This window comes from Anastrepha ludens, chromosome 3 (genome assembly GCF_028408465.1).
Source record: "Anastrepha ludens isolate Willacy chromosome 3, idAnaLude1.1, whole genome shotgun sequence".
Classification (NCBI taxonomy): Eukaryota; Metazoa; Arthropoda; class Insecta; order Diptera; family Tephritidae; genus Anastrepha; species Anastrepha ludens.
The window spans coordinates 110,038,783-110,062,160 of record NC_071499.1 but is presented as its reverse complement, the minus strand read 5'-3'; the positions used below and the strand labels follow the sequence as shown (position 1 = coordinate 110,062,160).

Sequence of the window (23,378 nt, the reverse complement as noted above, 5' to 3'; positions counted from 1 at the left end):
GGCCGAGCTCCTCCTCCTATTTGTGGTGTGCGTCTTGATGTTGTTCCACAAAGGGAGGGACCTACAGTTTTAAGCTGACTCCGAACGGCAGATATTTTTATGAGGAGCTTTTTCATGGCAGAAATACACTCGAAGGTTTGCCATTGCCTGCCGAGGAGCGACCACTATTAGAAAAATGTTTTTCTTAGTTTTGGTGGTTCACCGAGATTCGAACCTACGTTGTCTCTGTGAATTCCGAATGGTAGTCACGCACCAACCCATTCAGCTACGGCGGCCACCATATTACTTCATTACCATCTGAATAATGACTGATTGGAGGAAAGTGTGGACACGAGTGAAATGAGCCGGCAGAATTCACACTAGCGGGTACTCGGTAGACGAAGTTACTTGCACAATTTTGTTTTACACCATTTTTCCTCCTGCCCCCTTTTTCTTTGGGTGGGGGAGGTAGTCGAGTGGTGTGGCTAACCAATGCCTCCTCCTCTTCTGGGGAGACTCTAGTCCCGGGGCCACTATATGCATTACTTCGGGAGGGCCCAGAACGACCTCCATGAAATAGACCAGTTCTATTTGTAACCAGCTTTCATGCTATAAACTCATCTTCATGTGTCTCTATCTGTGCGGCTTCGCTTTGTTGTATTGCGTTGAGGTCTGTCTAGTTTCCGTCCGTACGTCCTCGATGTATCTCTTTACCGCATTCCAGCTGTCCTCGCATTCGAGCATTTTGCTGTTTATGTTGCTCGGCGCAATGTCGGCAGCCTGCTTCCGCAGAGCACGAGCACCTTTCCACGAGCCATCTGTCTTAACTAAAGAACGTTCGACCTAATCGCTCGGCGCCTCGCAGTGTATACACTTGGAACCGCTTACCTTGCCCATGGCGTAAGTATTCGCGCCCGAGAGTAACTGAAGTAAGAAGTAGTTCACTTCACCGCAATTCCGTTCAACCCATTTGCCTATTGATGTAATGAGCTTCGCCGTCCATCTGCTACTCGAATCAGTATCCCATGGTTTGGCACATCCGTTCCGCGACGTTAGTTGTGACATGTTTTCACGCATCCTCTCGTTCCCGGGCCATGAGGTCAATAGGTATTTCCCCACTTATCACAAAAACTGCTGTGCCTGACACAGTGCCGCAGGCTGAAGCAACGCTGAGTGCCGCTGTTCGTTATGCAGCCTCCAGTGCTTTGCGCTTGGTTTTACATTTTTGCGCATCTCCCCATATATCGCTGCCGTACAAGAGCACTGTACTTGTGGCCCCCACGATTTTCACCATAGCCAATGGCCAAATCCGGTAATCTAGCATTCCTGTATGCTTTCTCTCCACAGCCTTCTACTAAATTCTGCAAATTTCGCCAATTTCCAATTCAATATTAAAAATATTCCTTTCTACTTTATTTCCTTTCCAGATCTCACACAAGCCGAAGTCAAACCCAAATTGGAGATTTTCCCCATGCAAGAAGTGCAAAGGAAACCAGTAGGCAAATCGTTGATTTTAACATGCAAACCCATCGTAGCTGACCCAAATCTAGTATCCGATTTGCAATGGAAGGATAATATGAATAATACCATACTGCCGAAACCGTAAGTGGAAGATAAACTAGCTTAAATATGAAATATATAAATATGAAATAGGATGAAAAAATAAAAAGCTTGACCCTTTGATTCGTTTTTTTTTTTTTGCTCTAAAATAAAAATATGTAATATAGCATCGGGTATTTGAGCCTTTGAAAAGTCCCTGCAATAATAGAGCTCCATAACTCTGTAAACTTTCAAATAAATAATCAGTAAGCTGCTTACCTGTAAATATTGTATTGTATATAGTAAAAATTACCCCACTTCCTCTAAAGCTTTTCGTAATTAACTGCAGTTATGCTAATTATTAAATAAAAATAAATAATTTCCTTAAAAAAAACTCTGAATTAAGATAACTTAGTGAAAAGTAATCAGTTAAGGTGTGAAAGTTTATAATTTCGATCCAAGCTAAAAGCAAAAAATTAAAACCAAATTATTTTCTTCTCAGGCTAATTCACGATAATTCTGCCTGTTTGCCGCAACTAAGGAAAAGGCAAAGGAAGTTATTAGCGAAGTGGTGCGAGATTTTAATTTAAAAAAATGTGTTTAATTAAATTAAATTAGTAATAATTTTTTTTAATTTTATTAAATTTTTTTTTATTTCTTTTTTTTCATTAAAATTTTTTTTATTTAATTTTTTCTTAATTTTATTAAATTTTTTTACTTTAAATAAAAATTGTTTTTTTTTAATTTTATTAAATTTATTTATTTGAAAAAAGCTAAAAGTAAAAAATTAAAACCAAAATATTTTATTCTCAGGCTAATTCACGATAATTCTGCCGGTTTGCCGCAACTAAGGAAAAGGCAAAGGAAGTTATTAGCGAAGTGGTGCGAGATTTGAATTAAAAAAAAATGTGTTTAATTAAATTAAATTAAATTAGTAATAATTTTTTTTAATTAAATAAAATTTTTTTTATTTCAATTTTTTTCATTAAAATTTTTTTATTCAATTTTCCTTAATTTTATTAAATTTTTTTACTTTAAATAAATTTTTTTTTTAATTTTTTTAAATTCATTTATTTAAAAAAATTTTAGTTTTACTTCATTTAAATTTAAAAAAATTAAATAAAAAATTTTATAAAAAATTTATTTATAAAAAAAATCTTGTTTAATTATAAAAACAAATTTTGTTTAATCATAAAAAACAATTTTATTTAATTTAAATAAAATAAAAAAAAATTTTAATTAAAAAAAGTTGTTACTTGCCACCCCCTCGTATTTAACCAATGTTAAACAAATAAAATTCCTGTGAGAGAAGCGCAAGTGTCTTAGCACCTTATTCGTATGAAAATTTACAAGTACCTTAGCTCACATTGCTGCTTACAAGGCAATTTCTATGCATATCCCTTGCCTTGATATAAAATATTATCGTACTTCTTAATAAAATTATTCCCACCTGATGAAATTTTTAAGCGCCTCACTTACTTGTACGAGAATTTCAGATCTTCTCAAAAGTATGTCTATCGCAATTTGCAGCTTTTTAATAAATTTTGTTAAAATTTTTAAAGTATGTTTTACCGCTTTTTTGACAAAAAAAATATTATATACCAATTCTTAATGTAATTTATATGTATAAAATTTTATAATGCAAACACCGTGTAAACACTTTATTTCTACAAAAACAAAACAAATATTTCTGTATATTTAATTTGCGCTATTAATTTATTTTATTCTCTTATTACACTCTTTTTTATAAATTTAGGAACAAATACTATTATCCACTGTATGATTCCAAAGGACGTAGATTACCTACTGTGTAAGTGTACTGCAACACTCACTATCTCTTTCGCTCGGCGCTTGCGCGCACGCTATTGTTTGTGTGCCTAAAAAATGAGCCATATTTAGTTGATTGGTTTGTTTTTGGTTGCCAATAAATAAAAACATACTAGTGCAATAGTCCTTACCATTGTGACACAGAGAACTCTCTATAAAAGTTATTGTACTTAATTTTTTGTATTAGCCGCACCCGGCACATGAGGCATGGCCCTAATTCCATCAACTTAGCGCGCACACAAACCATTAATGCAACTGTCTTGGCTTGCAAGCCCCACTAACGTGCAATGTTGCCAAATTTCAATAACTTAACGCCACTGTAAACTCTTAGTGATTTTATTAATTTATGCATTTGCGGCAAATTGTAATTTTCTTGTGTTAATAGAATTGTAAGCGTACCTTGATATGCCTTTGGTAATCGTAGTATTATCTTTTAACTAAAAATATATAGTCATTTGGAAGCGCCGCTGTATTGCATTTTATAAAAAGATTATTCCCTTAGCCACGCACGTTACGTAATTTGCGCTTAAAACAATAATACAGTTTTACTTTAAAGTTTTATTTTTGTTGTTGTTGATTTGCATATTTTTCTATAATTTTTTTGTGTTTGAAATATTTAGTGTTTCTCTTAAAATTAGTTGTTCATTCCTGCGATAAATTATATTAATCTAACAATATTTTCGTTTTTCTGTATTAATAATTTTAAACTCTGCTCATTAGTATAGATTTACAAGTATTGACGTAAGCCTAAAATGAATAATTAAAGAATGATTTTCTCACACTAGATTTTTTAGTCTTTTTCATACGTAATAATTCATCATATTAACATAATTTTATATTAAATCTTGCTCTAAAAAATCAGCATCTCTGAAGTTCAGTACTTGTATTACCTCTTCAACTACTAAATTGCGCTAGATTCCCTTCTGCAAACCTCCATTTCACCTACTATTAAATATTTGTAAACATTCCACTCCCACTCATTATTTTAATAAATACTCATTTATGCTTAGCTTCTTCTCGCTCATCTGCTCATGCATATCACTCGCCGTTTGTGTGCCGTCGTGTTTCGTATTCATTCTCGCAAACACATTTCCAATTCACTTACAACAGTTACGATAATCTCCTTGGCGAATACATTCACAGTGGAACTAGTTTACTAACACTACAAATGCGAATGTCAAACATTTCTATGCTTAGTATTTTACTAACTTCCTTTATATTTACTTAGAACAAAAAAAAATCAAATGAAATGTTTGCCAAAATTTGCATTGACGTAGATTTAATATTAATTTCCATTTTTATACTTCATTTAATTCATATTTGCTTTGTGTTGCATCTATTTTTATTTTCGGTTTAAGTAAATAATGTTAAATAAAATTTATTAAAAAAATTTAAAAATATGCTTATATATGCATATACATATTTTTATTATACCTTAAGTAACGACTTTGATCTGTGGATATATGAATTAAAATAAGATCTTAAAAAACCATATTTGAAGACCGATTTCGTTCATTCCTAAAACATTTATGAGTTACATCATCATCATTGTTGGCGGGAATATTGACTTCCCTCGATAACTTCCACCAAGAATGTCGATGCTTTGCAGATATCCTCCGCTTTTTCAGTCCAAAGATCTTGGCCTCGTCATTAACTGTATTGATACAGGTTTTCCTTGGTCGTCCCCTTTTATAAGGCACACACAGCTTGCTATTTTAAATATTTTTTGTAATTCCATTCGGGTCCATCCTCAGAACAGGTCCACCGATGATGAAGCTTTGTGTAGTCAGCGATTTAGAAGTTGTTGTTGTTTTAACACCTTACTAAACCCTGTCAGTGTAATGTAGTGTTCTTCTAGCTCATCTAACGTGCTGTTTCGACAGTTTGGGTAAAGAGGTGAGTAGGTTTGATGAGGTATGTAAGAAGTGGTTAGTGTTGTGCGGAGTGTTTTCACATGGTGGACATATGTTGGGTATGTCGGGGTCGCTTATGGATGAGTAGGAGTTAGGAGTCTGCTACAATATCCAGAACGTAATTGTGCCAAAGTTATGCGGATCTCTCGGCTGAAACTCTTCATCTTCAATAGGTGGCGATTGGACTCTTATAACGGCATTCAGAGGTCGGGAGTTTAGGAAGGCGGTAAGTGTCTCCCGATGAATGTCATTTAGGATCCGTCCATATACTGACGGGTACAGTAGTTGTAGGTTCGTTTTGTTCTGGTTCTCGTCAGAATAGTTGAAGAGATGTCTCCTCACGTACCTGGAAGGCGGTTAAGACCCTCGGTACTACCCAAGCAAAAACTATGTACTGAGCACTTTGAGGATTTGAAAGTCGTTAAGCTCAACGAGGCATTCAACGTTGTAACGTAGGCGATACTTGACGTGTTCTTTCCGCATCGGTCCAAGTATGCGGCGTAGAATTTTCGGCTCAAATATATTCAGTTTTTCTTCATTAACAACCTTACTCATCTGCCAATTTTCACATGCATAAGGTCTAATTATTGTTTTATAGAGTTTCAGCTTCATTTGCTTAGAAAGAAATAAAGAATCTTGAGCCTTGTATAGCGAAAATAGTGAGTGCTTGAAGCCTTGCACTCACTTCTTGTTTGACTGTTCCGTTCGCTGAGATATTACATCCAAGGTATTTGAACCATACCACTCGCTCAGAAGTGTAACTGTCGATCAATATGGCAGGTTTACATTCATTTTAAACTTTTGCAGTGCACAAAATTTTAGTTTTTGAATCGCTTATGCGGAGGCCCAGTACATCTATGTGAGTGACTTGGAGCAAAATAATGGATGCCAGGGCATGCATTTCTAAGAGATGTACTCAGACTCACTAAATGACGCTGCGGTCGAGATATTTCAAAAAAATGTATTTTGAAACCAAAGTTTTTCAAGAAGGACTTGTATGTAAAATATTTGCAAATGCCCAAATGTAGCAACTTTTATGTGCTCTTCACCTTTTCCCTTCATGTTTTGATTTAAATTTTATCACGCCTTCCAATTTATTGACCAATTCTGCTGATACGAGTATATTAGTTTATTCATTTTCGGCGAAAGTTTTTAGCAATACGGGTTTAATGTATCATAAAGTAATTTCCTCCAGTTAAATTTTGCAATAAATTTCGCATAAATACCCCAATAAGTACTCATAATTTCATTTGCAATAAGCTGCTGCATATTTTGTGTTTATATACAACAACTATTAAGTGAATTTAATAAAAACAAATAAATTCAAAAATTTGGAATTTAGTATACCATTAAATACCTCAACAATTATAATGGTAATTTGTATTTGCAATTTCTATTAAATGGGATAACTTTAGGCAAGTTGCAAATACTTATATATACAAAGATATATATGTACATACATAAATTCCACTTGAACTTACTAACAGAATAGCAGCAATTCACTAGAAATAATAAAGCAAAAAAAAATATTAAAACAGTGTTACCATGACGAATTCTGTTTTTGCGTATGGGAATGGTATGCATGTTTTACATGTTGCATACCTTTAGGCTTATTAGCAACATGAATTTTAACATAAGGAATTAATAAGCCTATTCTGAAATTTAAATGCTTATGAAATGGACGTTAATTTAAAATATAGAAATTTAAATTCAATATTCGTCTTAATTTGTATTCAAATAAGCATACATTTTGTCTCTTCCCCCCCGGATGAGGAGGTTAAAAATGCCGAAAATGGATCGTCAAAGCTGCCGTCGCAGCAATGGTATGTGGGGAAACTGAAAAACTTTCCCTCGTATGGAACCGTCGCCCAGCCTGGAACCGCTTTCACATAACTTCAAAGTGGCGGTTCATCTTCCTCATTATAAAGGTCTATACCTAAGTGCATGTGTCCAGGTCCTGCTTTTTCATTCGGAGTTTCTGAAAATACCCGAAAGCATTTTGGTTTAACTTAACTTCACCAAAGTTCCTGCTGTACCATATAGTGACGTATTTTATTATTATTTTTTCCTATCAACGGCTAGTAGATTTGTCGGTATTGAACCGCTTACCACTTCAACAGCTGGCCTTGAAACTGTACGATCGGCAGACACACCTCTCAGACCTTCCATTCGTTGTACCGATGCTAGGAGCTTACATCGGTAATTTGCCTTTAGCGCATTTGCTCCGTATAATGGAGCGCACAATTCAGTTCCGGCTAAGAGAACGGAGAGCGTGGTAGCCATCGTTATATCTCATTCCATTTGGGATGGTCCGCCTATGCTTACCATCAGTACACTGAGTAGGGATGCCATCTTGGCGGCTTTTTTTGTTGCGTGTTTTATTTGAACACAGAAAGTTGGTCTTGGGTCCAGTCTTATGCCTAGGTATTTTAGAACCTTTTTTGTGGTTAGCGATCAAGTTTGCATGCTAACTTCTAAAAGGATGTGTTTTTTGGTTAGAAGTATTATATTAGCTTCGCCTTTTCTGTGGTTAATTTGAGGCCACATGAATCTAATCACGCTTGTGTTCGTATCATGACTTGTTAAGTTAAGTTTTCTACGAGCTTCTTCAAGGTTTCACGCTGTGATGACTGTGGCGATGTCGTCTGCGTATTCGACTCGAAAGGTTCTATCGCGCATTTCTATTAAAATATTTCATTGCAGCTGATTTTCAACAAGTCGGAACCAAGAATTGATCTTTGTGGCGCGCCTGATGTGACGTCTATACACCGAGAACACTCTGGGGTTTGATAGACGAGTTTGCGGCCCCGCAAGTAATTTCTCATTATGCGCTGTACAATAGCTATGCCGGAATTTTGAACCTTAACTCTAAGGCGGCTAACATGTCCACCCATTCCCGCTGTTGAAAGCTTTCCTTATATCTATGGTATCAAGGAGGACTATGCTTCTGCATTGAGTATTGCCCTGTTGCGTTGCTCCTACGCTTTTACAGTCGATTGCTTCTATTGTAGATTTTCCGCGTCTAAAGCCGTGCTGTCTTGCTGATAGTCCTCCGGCGTTATCTATGGCTGCGGCCAGTTGAGGCTTGATCAGCCTCTCAAGAAGCTTGCCTGCTGTGTCGAGCATGTCCTTGAGGACTTCTGCGGGTACTCCATCCGGGTCTGGTGCCTTGTTGTTTTTAAGTTTCTTGACTTGGAAAGAGTTTTTTTCGATGTAGTCCATCGCACTCGAGTTTAGTTCCGGTGTAGGTATCCTGGCTATAAGTTTCTTCACCACAATCTGGTAGCCAAGTCCACAGGCGCTGCTAATCAGATTTTCCCGGAGTTCCTCCAATTTTTTTTTCCTCCTATTTTCTATAGCGGCCTTTAGCTGCCTCTTCCCAAAACCACATTTAAAATAAAAAAATTAGAGAAAGAAAATTAAAAAAAATTAAAATACATTTTTTTAAATAAAATAAAATGAATTTAAATCTAATTTAAATTTAAAATTGAAGTTGAAACCAAAATTAAAATTTTTGAAATAAAGTAACAGAAAATTGCTTTTAATTAAATTTAATTAAACTAAATAAAGTAAATATAAATTAAATTAAAAAATAAGTTGAAGTTAAATTTATACAATATAAAAGTTAAAATTAAATTAAAACTAAAATTGAAAGTGAATTTAATCGAGTAAAACAAAATAAAAGAGAGGATATATAAATCAAAATTAAATAATAAATATAATTAGTTTTAAATAAAATAAACTAAATTTAAATCAAGGTCAACAATACATTAACATTAAAACTATAACACAATTTTTAAAAATAAAATAAAATAAATTAAATTAAAAGTAAATTTTAATTAAAATTAAAATTAAAATTAAAATTCAAATTCAAATTCAAATTCAAATTCAAAATCAAATTCAAAATCAAATTCAAATTCAAATTCAAATTCAAATTCGAATTCAAATTCAAATTCCAATTCAAATTCAAATTAAAGTTAAAATTAAAATTAATATTAAAATTAAAATTCAAATTCAAATTAAAGTTAAAATTAATATTAAAATTAAAATTAAAACTAAAATTAAAATTAAAATTAAAATTAGAATTAAAATTAAAATTAAAATTAAAATTAAAATTAAAATTAAAATTAAAATTAAAATTAAAATTAAAATTAAAATTAAAATTAAAATTCAAATTAAAATTAAAATTAAAATAAAATTGAAATTGAAATTAAAATTAAAATTAAAATTAAAATTAAAATTAAAAGTAAAACTAAAATTCAAATTAACATTAAAATTAACATTAAAATTAAAATTACAATCGACCTAAAATTAAGAATTAAAATTAACATTTAAATAAAACTAAAATCGAACTTCTTTTAAAAATAAAATTAATATTAAAATTAAGAATAACATTAAATTTATTGGAGGTTGAATTAGTTTTAAAGGTTTTTTTCGAAGATTTGGGGCTTTATTGTGAAAAAACGGTACAAAATATTTTATTCGAAGTATTGGCCATCGCTAGCTACAACTTTCGCCCATCTTTCGGGCAATTTCCGGATGCCGTTTCTCCAAAATTCTGGCCGCTGCTTGGCTATCCATGACTCAACCCATATTTTGGTAGCCTCGTACGAGGAGAACCGCTGGTCCGCCAAATCGAGACTCATATGCCGGAACAAATGATAATCGGAGGGAGCTATGTCTGGACTATACGGCGGGTGGGGTAACACTTCCCAGCCAAGCGTTCCAAGGTATTTTTTGACAGGTTGAGCAACATGCGGCCGAGCGTTGTCATGTTGCAAAATAACCTTGTCGTGCCTTTTTACCGTTTCCGGCCGTTTTTCTTTCAATGCCCGGCTTAAACGCATCAATTGCAGTCGGTAACGATCCCCCGTGATTGTTTCGCCCGGTTGGAGCAGCTCAAAATATACGACGCCGACCTGATCCCACCAAATGCAGAGCATGATTTTCTTGCCGTGAATATTCTGCTTGGCCGTCGACGTGGATGCGTGGCCGGGCAAACCCCATGATTTTTTCCGTTTTGGGTTATCGTAGTGGATCCATTTTTCGTCGCCAGTCACCACCCGATGCAAAAAACCCTTCCGATTTTGTCGCTCGATCAGCAATTCACACGTAAAAAGTCGCCGTTCGACGTCGCGCAGCTTCAACTCGTACGGGACCCAATGTCCTTGCTTTTGGATCATTCCCATCGCTTTTAGACGCTTGCAAACGGTTGATTTATCAACGCCCAATGATTCAGCAAGCTCTTCTTGGGTTTGGCACGAGTCCTCGTTTACCAATTCCCCCAATTCCGCGTCCTCGAACTTTTTGGGCTGGCCAAGACGCTCCTTGTCTTCGGTGTGAAAATCACCACTTTTGAATCGTCGAAACCAGTACTCACATGTTGAAATCGACGGAGTATGATCTGGGTAGGCCTCCTGCAGCAATTCACGGAGTTGGGCTGTATTTTTTTTCAAATTGAAGCAGAAAAGAAAAGCTTCCCGCAAATTGCGTTTCGACGGCACGAAAGTTGACATACTCGGAGCACGAAAACACTGCGTTGTTTATACTTCAGCGAAATGACAGATACTGATAAACAAAGCCTAGGGATGAGGCTTTGTCATGAATATATATTCAGTATTGCCAACGCGATAAAGTGATAAATAGCGCCATCTGTGTGCCAACTTTAAAACTAATTCAACCTCCAATAATTTAAATTTAAGTTCGAATTAAAAGGAAAATATAAATTAATCTAAATAAAGTAAAAATAATATGATAAATAAAAACAAAGTAAAATAAACCGTTGAGAAATAAAATATAACCAAAACTAAATAAAAATATAAGTAAAATTAAATAATTTTTTTTTTTTTGCGGATGCGGAGGTTTATGTTAAAGTGCTTAATGCACCATCAAAGCTGTCGTCCCAGCAATGGTATGTCCGGAGACTAGAAAACTCATCCTCGTTTGGCACCTTCGCCCACTCACAAGTGAAATAAAGTTGTGCCTATTAAATGAAATTGAATTAAGTTAAATTTATTTATGAAATAAGAAACAATAAAATTAAATAAGTTCATTAAAAATGGAACTCAAATTCACGCTCAAAAGTCACCTTACAATTAAATATAAAAATTTAAACTAAAACTCCAAATTGTGACTCTAAAGTTTTCTTCTTCTTCTTAATTGGCGCGATAACCGCTTACGCGATTTTGGCCGAGATTAACAAAGCGCGCCAGTCGTTTCTTTCTCGTGCTAACCGGCGCCAATTGGACACTCCAAGTGAAGCCAAGTCCCTCTCCACCTGATCTTTCCAACGCAGAGGAGGCCGCCCTCTTCCTCTGCTACCACCAGCTGGTACCGCATCGAATACTTTCAAAGCCGGAGCGTTTGTATCCATTCGGACGACATGACCCAGCCAACGAAGCCGCTGGATCTTTATTCGCTGCGCTATGTCTATGTCGTGGTAAAGCTCATACAGCTCATCGTTCCATCGTCTACGATATTCGCCGTTGCCAACATGCAAAGGTCCAAAAATCTTACGCAGAATCTTTCTCTCGAACACTCCAAGCGTCGCTTCATCGGATGTTGTCATCGTCCAAGCTTCTGCGCCATACGTTAGGACGGGCATGATGAGAGTCTTGTAGAGTGTTAGTTTTGTTCGACGAGAGAGGACTTTACTGCTCAATTGCCTACTTCGTCCAAAGTAGCACTTGTTGGCAAGAGAGATTCTACGTTGGATTTCAAGGCTGACATTGTTATCGGTGTTAATGCTGGTTCCTAAATACACGAAGTCTTTTACAACCTCAAAATTATAACTGTCAACAGTGACGTGGGTGCCGATACGCGAGTGCGCCGACTGTTTGTTTGAAGACAGGAGGTACTTCGTTTTGTCCTCGTTCACCACCAAACCCATTCGCTTTGCCTCTTTATCCAGTTTGGAGAAGGCAGAACTAACAGCGCGGTTGTTAAGGCCGATGATGTCAATATCATCGGCGTACGCCAGCAATTGTACGCTCTTATAAAAAATTGTGCCTGAGCGATTAAGTTCTGCGGCTCGTACGATGCTCTCCAACATCAGGTTAAAGAAGTCACACGACAGCGAGTCACCCTGTCTGAAACCTCGTTTGGTATCAAACGGCTCGGAGAGGTCCTTCCCAATTCTGACGGCGCTGCTGGTGTTGAGCAACGTCATCTTACATAGCCGTATTAGTTTTGCGGGGATACCAAATTCAGACATCGCGGCATACAGGTAACTCCTTTCCGTACTGTCGAATGCAGCTTTGAAGTCGACGAAAAGATGGTGTGTGTCGATTCTCCTTTCATGGGTCTTTTCCAAGATTTGGCGTATTGTGAATATTTGGTCGATGGTAGACTTTCCAGGTCTGAAGCCACACTGATAAGGTCCAATCAGTTGGTTGACGGTGGGCTTCAGCCTTTCACACAATACGCTCGCTAGAACCTTATAGGCGATATTTAGAAGACTAATCCCGCGGTAATTGGCACAAATTGCAGGATCGCCCTTCTTATGGATTGGGCAGAGCACACTTAAATTCCAATCGGCAGGCATGCTTTCATCCGACCATATTCTGCATAGGAGCTGATGCATGCACCTTACCAGCTCCTCGCCGCCATGTTTGAATAGCTCAGCCGGCAGTCCGTCGGCGCCCGCGGCTTTGTTGTTCTTTAGCCGTGATATTGCTATTCTCACCTCGTCATGGTCGGGTAACGGAACGGCAATTCCGTCGTCATCGATTGGGGTATCGGGATCTTCACATTCTCTATGACATGCGCAGCTGTCACCGTTTAACAGGTTCGAGAAGTGTTCCCTCCATAATTTAAGATTGCTCTCTCTAAAGTTTTACCTTAATTAAATTTTTATTTATTCGAGCGTTTCGCCAAATATCAAACGAAGCACAAAACTGCCGCGAATAGTTGAAACTGCTTTTAAGTAATATATTATATGTGCAATATTTATTTGTCGAAAAACTACACTACAACATTAAAAATAATGCAGCCTACCAAAAATGTTCAACTCACATCCAGCCAGAGGCCCATCATAAATCTGCTTTAGCGCGGATTTAGTTCAATGCTCACAACAACGCTGCACTGACCTGGTTATCCGACACTCCGAAATATATATTTTCAACAAAAATTGCCAACGACAACGAATTTTCCATTTCACATGGCCATATTTTAGGTGCCTATTTAGGTGCAATAACAACTTCCCATCCCCCACCAATTTAATTTGCTTTGAGCACCGCTTAGTCCACAGCATTTGGTAGAATAAAAATCTCAAATGCGCCTAAATATAGGCTGCAATTTACAAATTTGCGTTACAACCAGGCAAATTCGCCCAAAAGTATGCTATATACGCGTTGTAGGCACATTTGCAAGTAATTTCTTTTTTTTTTTTAGATCTAACATTAAAACACACAATTACGTTTTATCGAACAATTTTGCCAAATAAACTCCCTACCAAAATCAACTGCCAGGCAGAAGTGCATGCAAAAGGTTGACCATAGCAAGTGAGTGATGGTTGAAAGCAAAGGGAGGAGTGAGGGAAATGCCAAGAGTGAGGAAAATGTGAGTGAACTGCGAAAATTGCTTGGCGCGCACACTGAATCAATTTATTTAGCTTTTTCGTTTTTGGTGATGCGTGAAGGAGGAGGTTGGAGCGGAGCCACTGAGAGTGAGACCGTGGATTACATACACATACACATATATGCGTTCGAATGCGCTTTGGTTAGGAGAAAATTGGCATTACTCACATTACTGCTGCTAGAAAATAGAAGCACTGTTGATGCGTGAAACAACAACATGTTGTAAGCAGCAACAACAACCAGCTGATAGCAAAGCTTTTGAAATTTCCTGCATTAACGGATTGCAAACCCAGCTCGTCTTTGGCCAAAAATAAATATTCAGCAAATATTGCCACTGGAGTTGGATTGAAAAAGTAAGCGTTGTTTTTGTTTTTTCACCATACCCTTCAGGCCACAAGAACACGTTAGTGTGCTTTTAGAAAATTAATTTTTGAAAAAGTGCTCTCTACGGACTCAGAGACTTGGGTAAAACTTGGATTAAATGAAGGTTTAAGTAAAGTCCCGTATCGGTATAATCTTCTCCATACTTTTTTGGTGAAAAATTTGGGAAAATAGCGTTTCAAACCGTTCATCTAGCGCAAACTTAACTTATTTGTAGCTGCTTATCCATACAGCCCCAACGCTCAAGTAAATACACAGGCCACTGCAAAGTTCGAGGGAGGCCTCAAATAAGCCAAACTGTATCACAATTCTTTGAGCCACCCGAACGAGTATTTGAAGCACTTAACGTTAAGCCGGGAAAGATCTTTTAAGACTCCGACACACGAACTGAAAGCAATTCGTTTAAGTCGTTTACAGATCTATCCATGTAATCAGAGCGATGTGGATTTTATTCGTCCGAGGACTTTAGTTTCAGTGGATTGCTCCTGTATAGGATTTAGTCTTTTAATCCTATGCAACATAGATCCAACTGTCGGGAAAATGACAAATATTTTATGATTCACTTAAAGCTCCACCTCATTAAATCGCAGAAGAGCCTCGCGCAGACTCAAATGAAAGGATGAAATTTCGAATAGAGCTCAATTAGACCCGTCTCTGATCGGAAAATATGTATGTAAGGCATCTACTTTGGGAATCCCTTCCCAAACCTCCATTTCCGAAAAACGCAAAACGGAGTCTTTAAAACAATTCATGGACTCAAATGAAATAATGAAATTTCGTACCGGCCTCAATAGACCCTAATTAAAACCTATGTAAAAATTCTGCTATGAAAATATCTGATGAATATACGATAATTTTCCATAGACTCATGTGGCTGGCTTTTACGTGGTCAGAAACTTTATCTAATTTCTCTTCAAGAAGTAGCCAATATAACGGAATTCATGCTAGCGTTCAAATTACTTTTGATCCCATTCCAGCTTCACCCATGATTGCTCTGTGCCAATCCTGGCAGACAGCAAGAAAAAATTTCAAAATTACATCTACTTGGTTATTTCAAATGGCGAAAAGCTTCACGCATTTTGATCTTTTGAGTATTAGAAATCATACAGGCAACATAGCATAGACAGAAGTGTCTTAAGATTAACCTTCATCTCAAACAGCCTTATAAATAATCTAGAATTCCAAAATTAGGCATCATGCTGAACATTCTGCGCTTTTCCGTACTCCTTGAATTTAAACGGTTATGTGGGCTTAGAAAGCCTTAAATTTTCGTGGTTGCTCGTGCCATTTTACCCATTCTACTAGGATGCGTATTCATAAGGCTTTGATGAATACTAATTCCGGTCACCTGACGAAAGAGTGGACGCTTCAAGTGTACAAGGTGATGAGATGCCTTTTTGTCGAATTTTTGTGGCTTTTACCGACCATTTCTTCTTTGCCTGTTCAACGAAGCTAGCTTAAGATAGACCTGCTATACTCGCTTTGGATGGATCTGCAAATACATATTATAAAAGTAATCGAACGTGAAAGTTCTTCAAAGTTTGGAAAAAAGCCAGTGGTTGAAAGCGATGCGATCTGAATCTGTGTACAGGAAGGAGCAGACAATAAATTTACAACAGATAGAACACTTAAAACAGTACATCGCACCACCTAGTAATCTTTTTTGTTTTTGTTTTAGTGGGTGAGGCAGGTTCAAAATGTCTTCTCACTTACAGCGACCGTGGTCTACTGCGTTGAGTTGTGTGACAGCAAAAACAGTACCATATCACCTTCGAGAGGGTCCAGAATGGTATTCAACGGCATCCATTAAATAGACCAATTCTATTCACCCACTTCTGGGTCCTTTGTATTTGTAACCAGCTTTCATGCTATGAACTAGTCTTCATGTATCTCTATCGTCTCAACTTCTGTGCGGCTTCGCTTTGTTGCACTGTGTCGAGGACTATATTACCTTTCTGTAGTATGTCCTCGATGTATTCTTTACCGCATTTCAGCTGTCCTCACGTTCGAGTATTTCACTGATTATGTTGCTCGACTCGATATCGCCAATCTGCTTACTCAGAGCATCTCTTTCCACGAGCCATTTGTCGCAACTAAAAACGTGCTTTCAGCGACATCCCTCGGCGCCTCGCAGTATATGCACTAGGGATCGCTTACCTTGCCCATGCGGTATAGTTATATCCTTAAGTATCCGTGGCCCGAGAGGAACTGAGTTAAGAAGTAATTCACTTCCCCGTAATTCATTGGATGGAATGACTTTCTGCCACTCGGTTCAGTGCCCCAACGGCTTTGCAACCGCAGCACGGTTTGGAATATCGCAACAGACCCTCTAGTGATGTCGTGTTTCTTCTTGAAGTCCCACGCTTCCATTCATTCCCGGGCCATGAGGACGACGGTATCTGCCCGCTGACCACAAATACAGCAGCGCCAGAGATAGTGCAGCGCTGCCTCCTGGCTGCCGTCGCAGCAATAGTATGTCCGGAGACTAGAAAACTCCTCCTCGTCGTCGCCCACCCTAGAACCGCTTTTGCATTAGTTCTAAGTGGCATTCCATCTTCCTCATTACAAAGGTCTATGCCTATGTGCCTGCTTCTTAGCTACCTTGTACGTACTCCAATTAATCTTATTCTATATAAATAGTTAAACCTTTTTGTAGGAAAAATAATTTAAAAACCAATCATTTATCTCGAAGAAAAATCAATTTGAGTTAGAAAAAGAATTTCGTCACCATTAGTAAATTATTATAGGACTAGCAGTCTAAGGGCTTTTTATTCCAATTTACAAATAAGTTCATAATTGCATGCAGTGCCTAAAAGTAGGCAACAGTTTTTTCATTTTTTTAATTTCTCACAGAAATGTGACACAAATTCGTCATAGGTGATCAGGCGATTCGTCTGCTACGTAATAAATCACTGTCTACTGGGCATTCTTGCCGCCAAATAAACAGTTTTCAAATAAACAGCTCTTCGCTCTGTGTGCCAACCTAAAATATGTAGCTACAAAGAGCATTGTTGTTGTTGCGGTTGTTGCAACTTCAGTCATCAACTACCGACCAACAGCTTCTACTTCGGCTTGACTGCGCTCAGTAGTACAATTTTTCAATTTTCTGCACAACAGCATTTTAGGTGCTATCCAAAATACCGACAGCTGTTATTGGCGGCTCAACAACAACAACAGCAACAACAATAAGAGCAACGCAAACAGCCACCACAGTTGCTGTTGCAACAATGATGACCACACGCGCATTGCAAAAGCTTTACATGGCCAACCGAATGGTCGACTAGCTCGCTGACTGACTGAGTGACTGGTTGAATAACTAACTCCACCAACAATACCATTTATGGTCAATGCGCCAAAGGCATGCAGGCAAAAAAATGCACTTCAATGCAGCGCCAACGCAACGTAAAACTGAGTATTGGTATATTTGTATTGTCGATTTGATAGTTGCTGTTGTAGCAGCCTTACCAGTTTGTTAGTTTTTTTTTTTGTTTTGGTTTTTTTGGTTTTTGGTGCTCCTTCTGTTGCTAGTTGGTTGTTACTTACTTGCGGTTACGGTAGCAGTTGCAACACACATTAGCAGCTGTGCATTTCAATGGATCGTACGCTTCTCTGATTGACTAACTGAATGGCTGGCTGACTGGTTGACTGGCTGCGTAAATGAATGCCTCGGAGGCGGTTTGTTCGCTTTTTGTTTCATTTGTCGGCTGGAAAAGGGTGAAAACTAAATAGCAAACTTCAATTGTCACAACAACAACGATAACGCCAACTCGACCGAAAAGCGAACTTTACAAATTTACAAAAACAAAAACCTGCGCTGCACTTGCTGGGAATCAAAAGCCACAACACACACATCAGCAACAAACACATTTGCCACTTGTCCATAACAGCCGCTCCACACCACCTTTACTACTTTCTATCGTCCTCGCCATGATCGCTTTTGTCGATGCGCAAGCATTTCAGGCGCCTGCTTTGTTGTTCTTGCTGCTGGTTGATTTTAGTTGCTCCCACACACACACTACCGCACATACATGCACTATGCTCAATGTGCAATTCCATAGCATACCTATAGGTGTGTTTAAGTATAATTAATTTTAAGTCAGAGCCGCACAGAGGGGGTTGCATCAAGTCGACGCGCATGGCATTTGAGAGTTTGAATTGTCGATCCGTCACTCAGGCATTTTGTACGGAAGCATTAATGCATTAAATTAAAAATTTACCAATAAATGCGTGCGGTAGCATGACTTTAGGCGCATTACCAACGCATTCATATGCCTGCATTTCTAATTGCAATTCACAGCTCAACTTGATTTATGCCACATAATTCACCAATCACCAACCTACACTCAAATGCAGGTAAAAGAGTGGGGCAGATGTTTGGTTGCCTCTGGAAGCCATCTAAATTGTAATTACTAAAACAGCCACTGTTGCATATGCCCAGGCGCACGCCTGGCAATACTACATAATTGAACTAAATTAGTAGCAGCAGTCAAATGGAATATAAAATGAATGGCAGTGGCATTTGAGACCTTAGTTTTTACTCGACTGTGATTTCATTTGATTGACTGTAGTTTGGTATTTTAGGATTGCAGAGATATGACCGATTGTAATTAAGAAATTAATGAGGACTCTAGTCGGGGGCATATTGAAGTTTTATAAATCCGAGGTATAGTGAAATTGTCAAAAAATCGATTGGGGTTTCTTTTATAACTTAAGATTCAGTATCTCTAAAAAATGGTAACGTCTGCAAGGAACTCAAATTATTTCTACCTTATTAACTAACAATCATTCAGCATACTTAGCGGCGGCTCTTATGAAACAATTTTGTATTCAAATACCTTTGTGGGCAAAAAGTAAGGTGAATTTGGTTGTAAAATGAAAAATCTTTATTTATTCTTGTAAATCAATTTCATTCCCTTCAAAATAATCCCCTCTCGATGAAATACACTTATGCCAACGATTTTTCCAATCCCCCAAACATGACAAATAGTCCATTTCCGGTATAGCCATCAGCACCTTCTTCGATTCAGCTTTTATCTCCTCAATCGACTCGAAACGCGTTCCCCGGAGTGGTCTCTAGAGTTTTGGGAATAGCCAGAAGTCACACGGAGCCAAATCAGGCGAATACGGTGGTTGCGGAACGATACGCGTGGAATTTTTGGCGAAATGGTCACGAAGAACGAGTGCAGTGTGAGACGGTGCATTATCGTGATGCAAAACCAAGAGTTGTTGGCCCATAATTCCGGTCTTTTTAGACGAATTGCTTCACGTAAACGACGAATAACGCTCAAATAATATTCCTTATTAACACTTTGGCCAAGTGGAAGGAATTCATAGTGCACCACACCACGAAAATCGAAAAAAAAACTGTCATCATGACCTTTACTTTCGAATGACTTTGACGTGCTCTTTTCGGTTTGGCCTCGCCTTTAGCACGATATTCGCTTGATTGGTCGGTTGTTTCAGGGTCGTAAGCATAAAGCCAAGTCTCATCTCCCGTAATGATGCATTTGAGCTTGTCCTGATAGTCTGAAAGCATTGTTTCACACACATCAACGCGACGACTTTTTTCCAAGAAATTGAGAGTTATCGGTACCAAACGAGATTTGATTTGTCGTAGGCCCAAATGGTCTTTCAAAATGGTTTTCACAGATCCTTCTGATATTCCGATCATATCAGTAAGGTCTTTAACAGTCAACCGACGATTTTTGAGCACTAACTCCTTCACTTTATTGACGTGGTGGTCATCTGTTGACGTCGATGGTCGTCCGGAGCGCTCCAAGTCATCAACACGTTCTCGACCCTCTTTGAAGTCTTTGTACCACTTAGAAGCATTTTTCTGCGACATGGTCAATCACCAAATGCCTTCTGCTAAACGTTTACGCAGCCGAAATTTCATTCCGCAAACAAAATTTGATGGCACTTCTCAGCTCAATCAAATCAGACATTGTAAAAATCGAAAAATGCACTCTTGGTCGTTTGGTAAACACAAGCGTAAATATATTACTGATAATGACATTCACATGAAAGTTGGCCCAAATATTATTAACAGTGCTGCCAACTCATGAAAAAAATAACTAGAGCGAAATTTTAATCCCGCGAAGTTTGACAAATAAATTCACCTTATATACAAAGGCTGTTTTACCACATACCCTATGTTTTCCTTCAACTCCTTGTAGAGCATAGGGCGTCAACAATTCCAGATCGCCAGCGAGTACGGTTGTGCGCTATAACCCCAAGTTCGCTCCATGATAAACCAAGAGTCGCCGTTTCGGATTCGGTTGATCTTCGCCAGGTTGTACGAGGTCTTCCAACTGAACGCCCGATTTGTTGGAACGAGTTCCTCCTTAACGCTTGTTTATCCACGTTGTTGTCGTCTTTTCGAAGTGTGTCACCAATCCATTGCTATTTCCTTCCTCGCACTTCACAAACAACCTCGACTTGATTGGTAATCCTAAGCAACTCGGAGTAACTTGTTTTACGGGGCCAGAAGATTCCTAGTATGCGTCGAAAGCAGCGGTTGATGAAAATTTGAAGGCGTTTTGTAATTGTCACTGTAACCTTTCAGGTAGTGCACCGATATAGCAATACTGATTTAACGCATGCATTGAATATTTTCAGCTTGGTACCGACGCTTATGTTGTTGTTCCGCCATAGAGGCGAGAGAATACCAAATGCAGACTTCACTTTGTACACTCTTTGCTCAACATTTATGTCAGAGCCTCTACTTGCGTCGACAATACTTCCGAAGTAGCAAAACTTCTCCACGCTCTCGAACTGCTGTCCATCGCCTTCCAATGACACAGATGTGGTACTGTTGAAATACAAGGCTTTAGGGGAGTCCTTGGCCGAACATAAATCCGAGTCATTCCGGTAACGTAGAACCGACTGTCGTGCGAATGCTGGCAGAGGTCCCTTCACTAACGGTTCCAAGATGGAATAGGGAGTCGGAGCTGGCGTTTTCTCTAAATCAGCCAACTTACTGCTAGTAGGCAGAATACTGCTAGTGTTTTTAGGCAGAAGTAATTTTGCGGTACTGCAGGCAAACAGAATGCTTAGGGAACACGGGAGCGAAGGAGCTTTCAGCATTTGTCTCCCATAGTCAAGCTGCGATCAAAGCTTTGACGGCGTCAGATGCAGATCTGGTGCAGATCTAAACTGGGCAACTCCTGTAACTACTTTATTCCTTGATATTTCTTGCCAAATTAACAATAAATAGTTTGTACATGAAATTATTTATATAGTTATATGAAGAAATACCGCTCTTAATCAGAGCATAGGGCGGAAACCACCTCAGACCCACGTGAGCGATCTTGTGCAATTTTTCGAATTTCATGCCAGAAACATCTTGATTGGTATTCCGCGTGTGTTGATCGCATCCAAGTCGTTCGTGGTCGTCGTCTTCTTCTTGAGCCTTGTTGATTCCATTATATTGCCTTCTTTGCGATGTCATTGTCTTCTTTGCGTAAGGTGTGCCCAATCCAACGCTATTTCCTTTATTTGATATCAGCTGCGATGGGCTTGCACATTGAAATATTTAAAAGATTTTCGTTGGTGATAACTCTTGGCCAAAATATGCGGTGAATAATGCGCAGACATCTGTTGATAAATGTTTGTAAGCTATTGCATATGGTATCTGTGACTCTCCATGTTTCGCACGCATAAAGTAACACTGGTTTGATGCTTGTATTGAAAATTCGCAATTTTGTTTTTGTGCTGATGTGTATTGATGACCAGATTCGATTCAACCTGTGGAAAGCGTGGCGAGCTTTGTTTATGCGGGAACTTACATCAGCTTCCGCTCCACCATTTTTTTGACACTATGCTGCCAAGGTAGCAGAAGTTTTCGATGTCCTCAATTGTAACCAGCGTGCCACCCACTTCAAGCGGCAGTGCGTCCTGGTTTGGAGTTTCGATACGTATAAGCTTCAACTTGGCTTGCATATCGTATTAAGGCTTTTTTCACATCTTTGGGGGGTCGTTTATATCCGAGGCTTCTTTCCGTTTCTTGGGTAATTGGGTTTTACGGACTGGTTGCCAGACATACGCAGCCCTCCTCCTTTCTCAACACGGGCTTGGGACGGGCTACGGCGGAGTCAACTCCTGTAAGGAGGAGATCAAATCTCTTAGATATGCAGGTAAAATTTCTCTGATCTGGGTTGTAGGTGATAGGAACATAGAGGGAAATGAAATTGCTGATGAGCTTGCCGGGAAAGAGTCGATTGAATAGGTTTCAGAGGTATCTCACCCGGTCATTGACATCCCCCTGACTGTTGTTAAAGGCGAATTGCACAACTTATTTTTGAGATCAGAGCGAGCTTCAATCCTTCATGTGCCCGTAGTGACCTCAAGCGTCTAGCGGTCAAGCTTAGACATTTACAGAGAAAGTACTCCACAGTCTCCTTCTCTGAAAGATCCCCACAGCTTCTGTAATGGGTGTTAAATGGCAAACCTAGCTTTTCCGCTTTTACTAATTGAAATTGAATGGCATGAAGCCCCCAGACTTTCTGAGCCCTCCGTCTATTTTACTGGGGCCACAAGGTTTTCTAAGAAAGGAGCTCCATCCCTTCTGCGCTTTCCTGAGAAATAAGTTGTGCAATACCCTTGTAACAACAATCAGGGTGAAGCCGATGAGCCGGTAAAAGATCTCTGAAACTATGGTTAAAAACAACCTCCTCTATGGACCACCTCATATAGCAGCAACGTGTTGATGAAACCTCTAATACAAACATCATTTGACGATTTTATACCTCTCCTTCAAAAATATCCAATTATTTTTTGCAATCTCCCTCTTAACTTTGCAATATTTTCTTCGGTCATTTAAAGTGTCCACTTCTAACAGACATAATTGCTGCATTCTTCTTCTTTCTTAATAACGGTTACCATACCTGACCTGCCTCGCCTGAAAATATTGGAAGGTTTTCCTCATATCACCTAACAACTGCTAAATTTAGCTCAGAATCTTCAGACATGACATTTCGCAGCGCAATTAGTTCTGATACTCGAAATCCTTTTATAAAACTTCACTTCATGCCAAAAAGTATGCAATATTTAGGTCAGGCACTCAAAACCGAAATCGCAATATAAAATATGACATTTATAGTAGAAATTTGCTAACGCATTTTTACCATTAGGCAACTTTCGCAACTCCAAAACGAGCCAAACT

General features: G+C 38.3%; 1 protein-coding gene across 3 annotated transcripts in view; it reads left to right on the top strand.

Annotated features, from left to right (window-relative positions):
• The first annotated feature begins 1,410 nt into the window (after positions 1–1,410).
• LOC128858773 (fasciclin-2) overlaps positions 1,411–23,378 on the top strand; it is a 103,175-nt gene continuing 81,207 nt past the window's right edge. For 2 of the 3 annotated variants that reach the window (XM_054095272.1, XM_054095274.1), the window contains exons 1-2: positions 1,411–1,581; positions 3,275–3,328. In XM_054095272.1, the coding sequence (XP_053951247.1) occupies positions 1,451–1,581; positions 3,275–3,328 (185 nt within the window). In that variant the 5' untranslated portion in view covers positions 1,411–1,450. The remainder of the gene's footprint in view (positions 1,582–3,274; positions 3,329–23,378) is intronic. The other variant, XM_054095273.1, reaches the window with a different exon arrangement.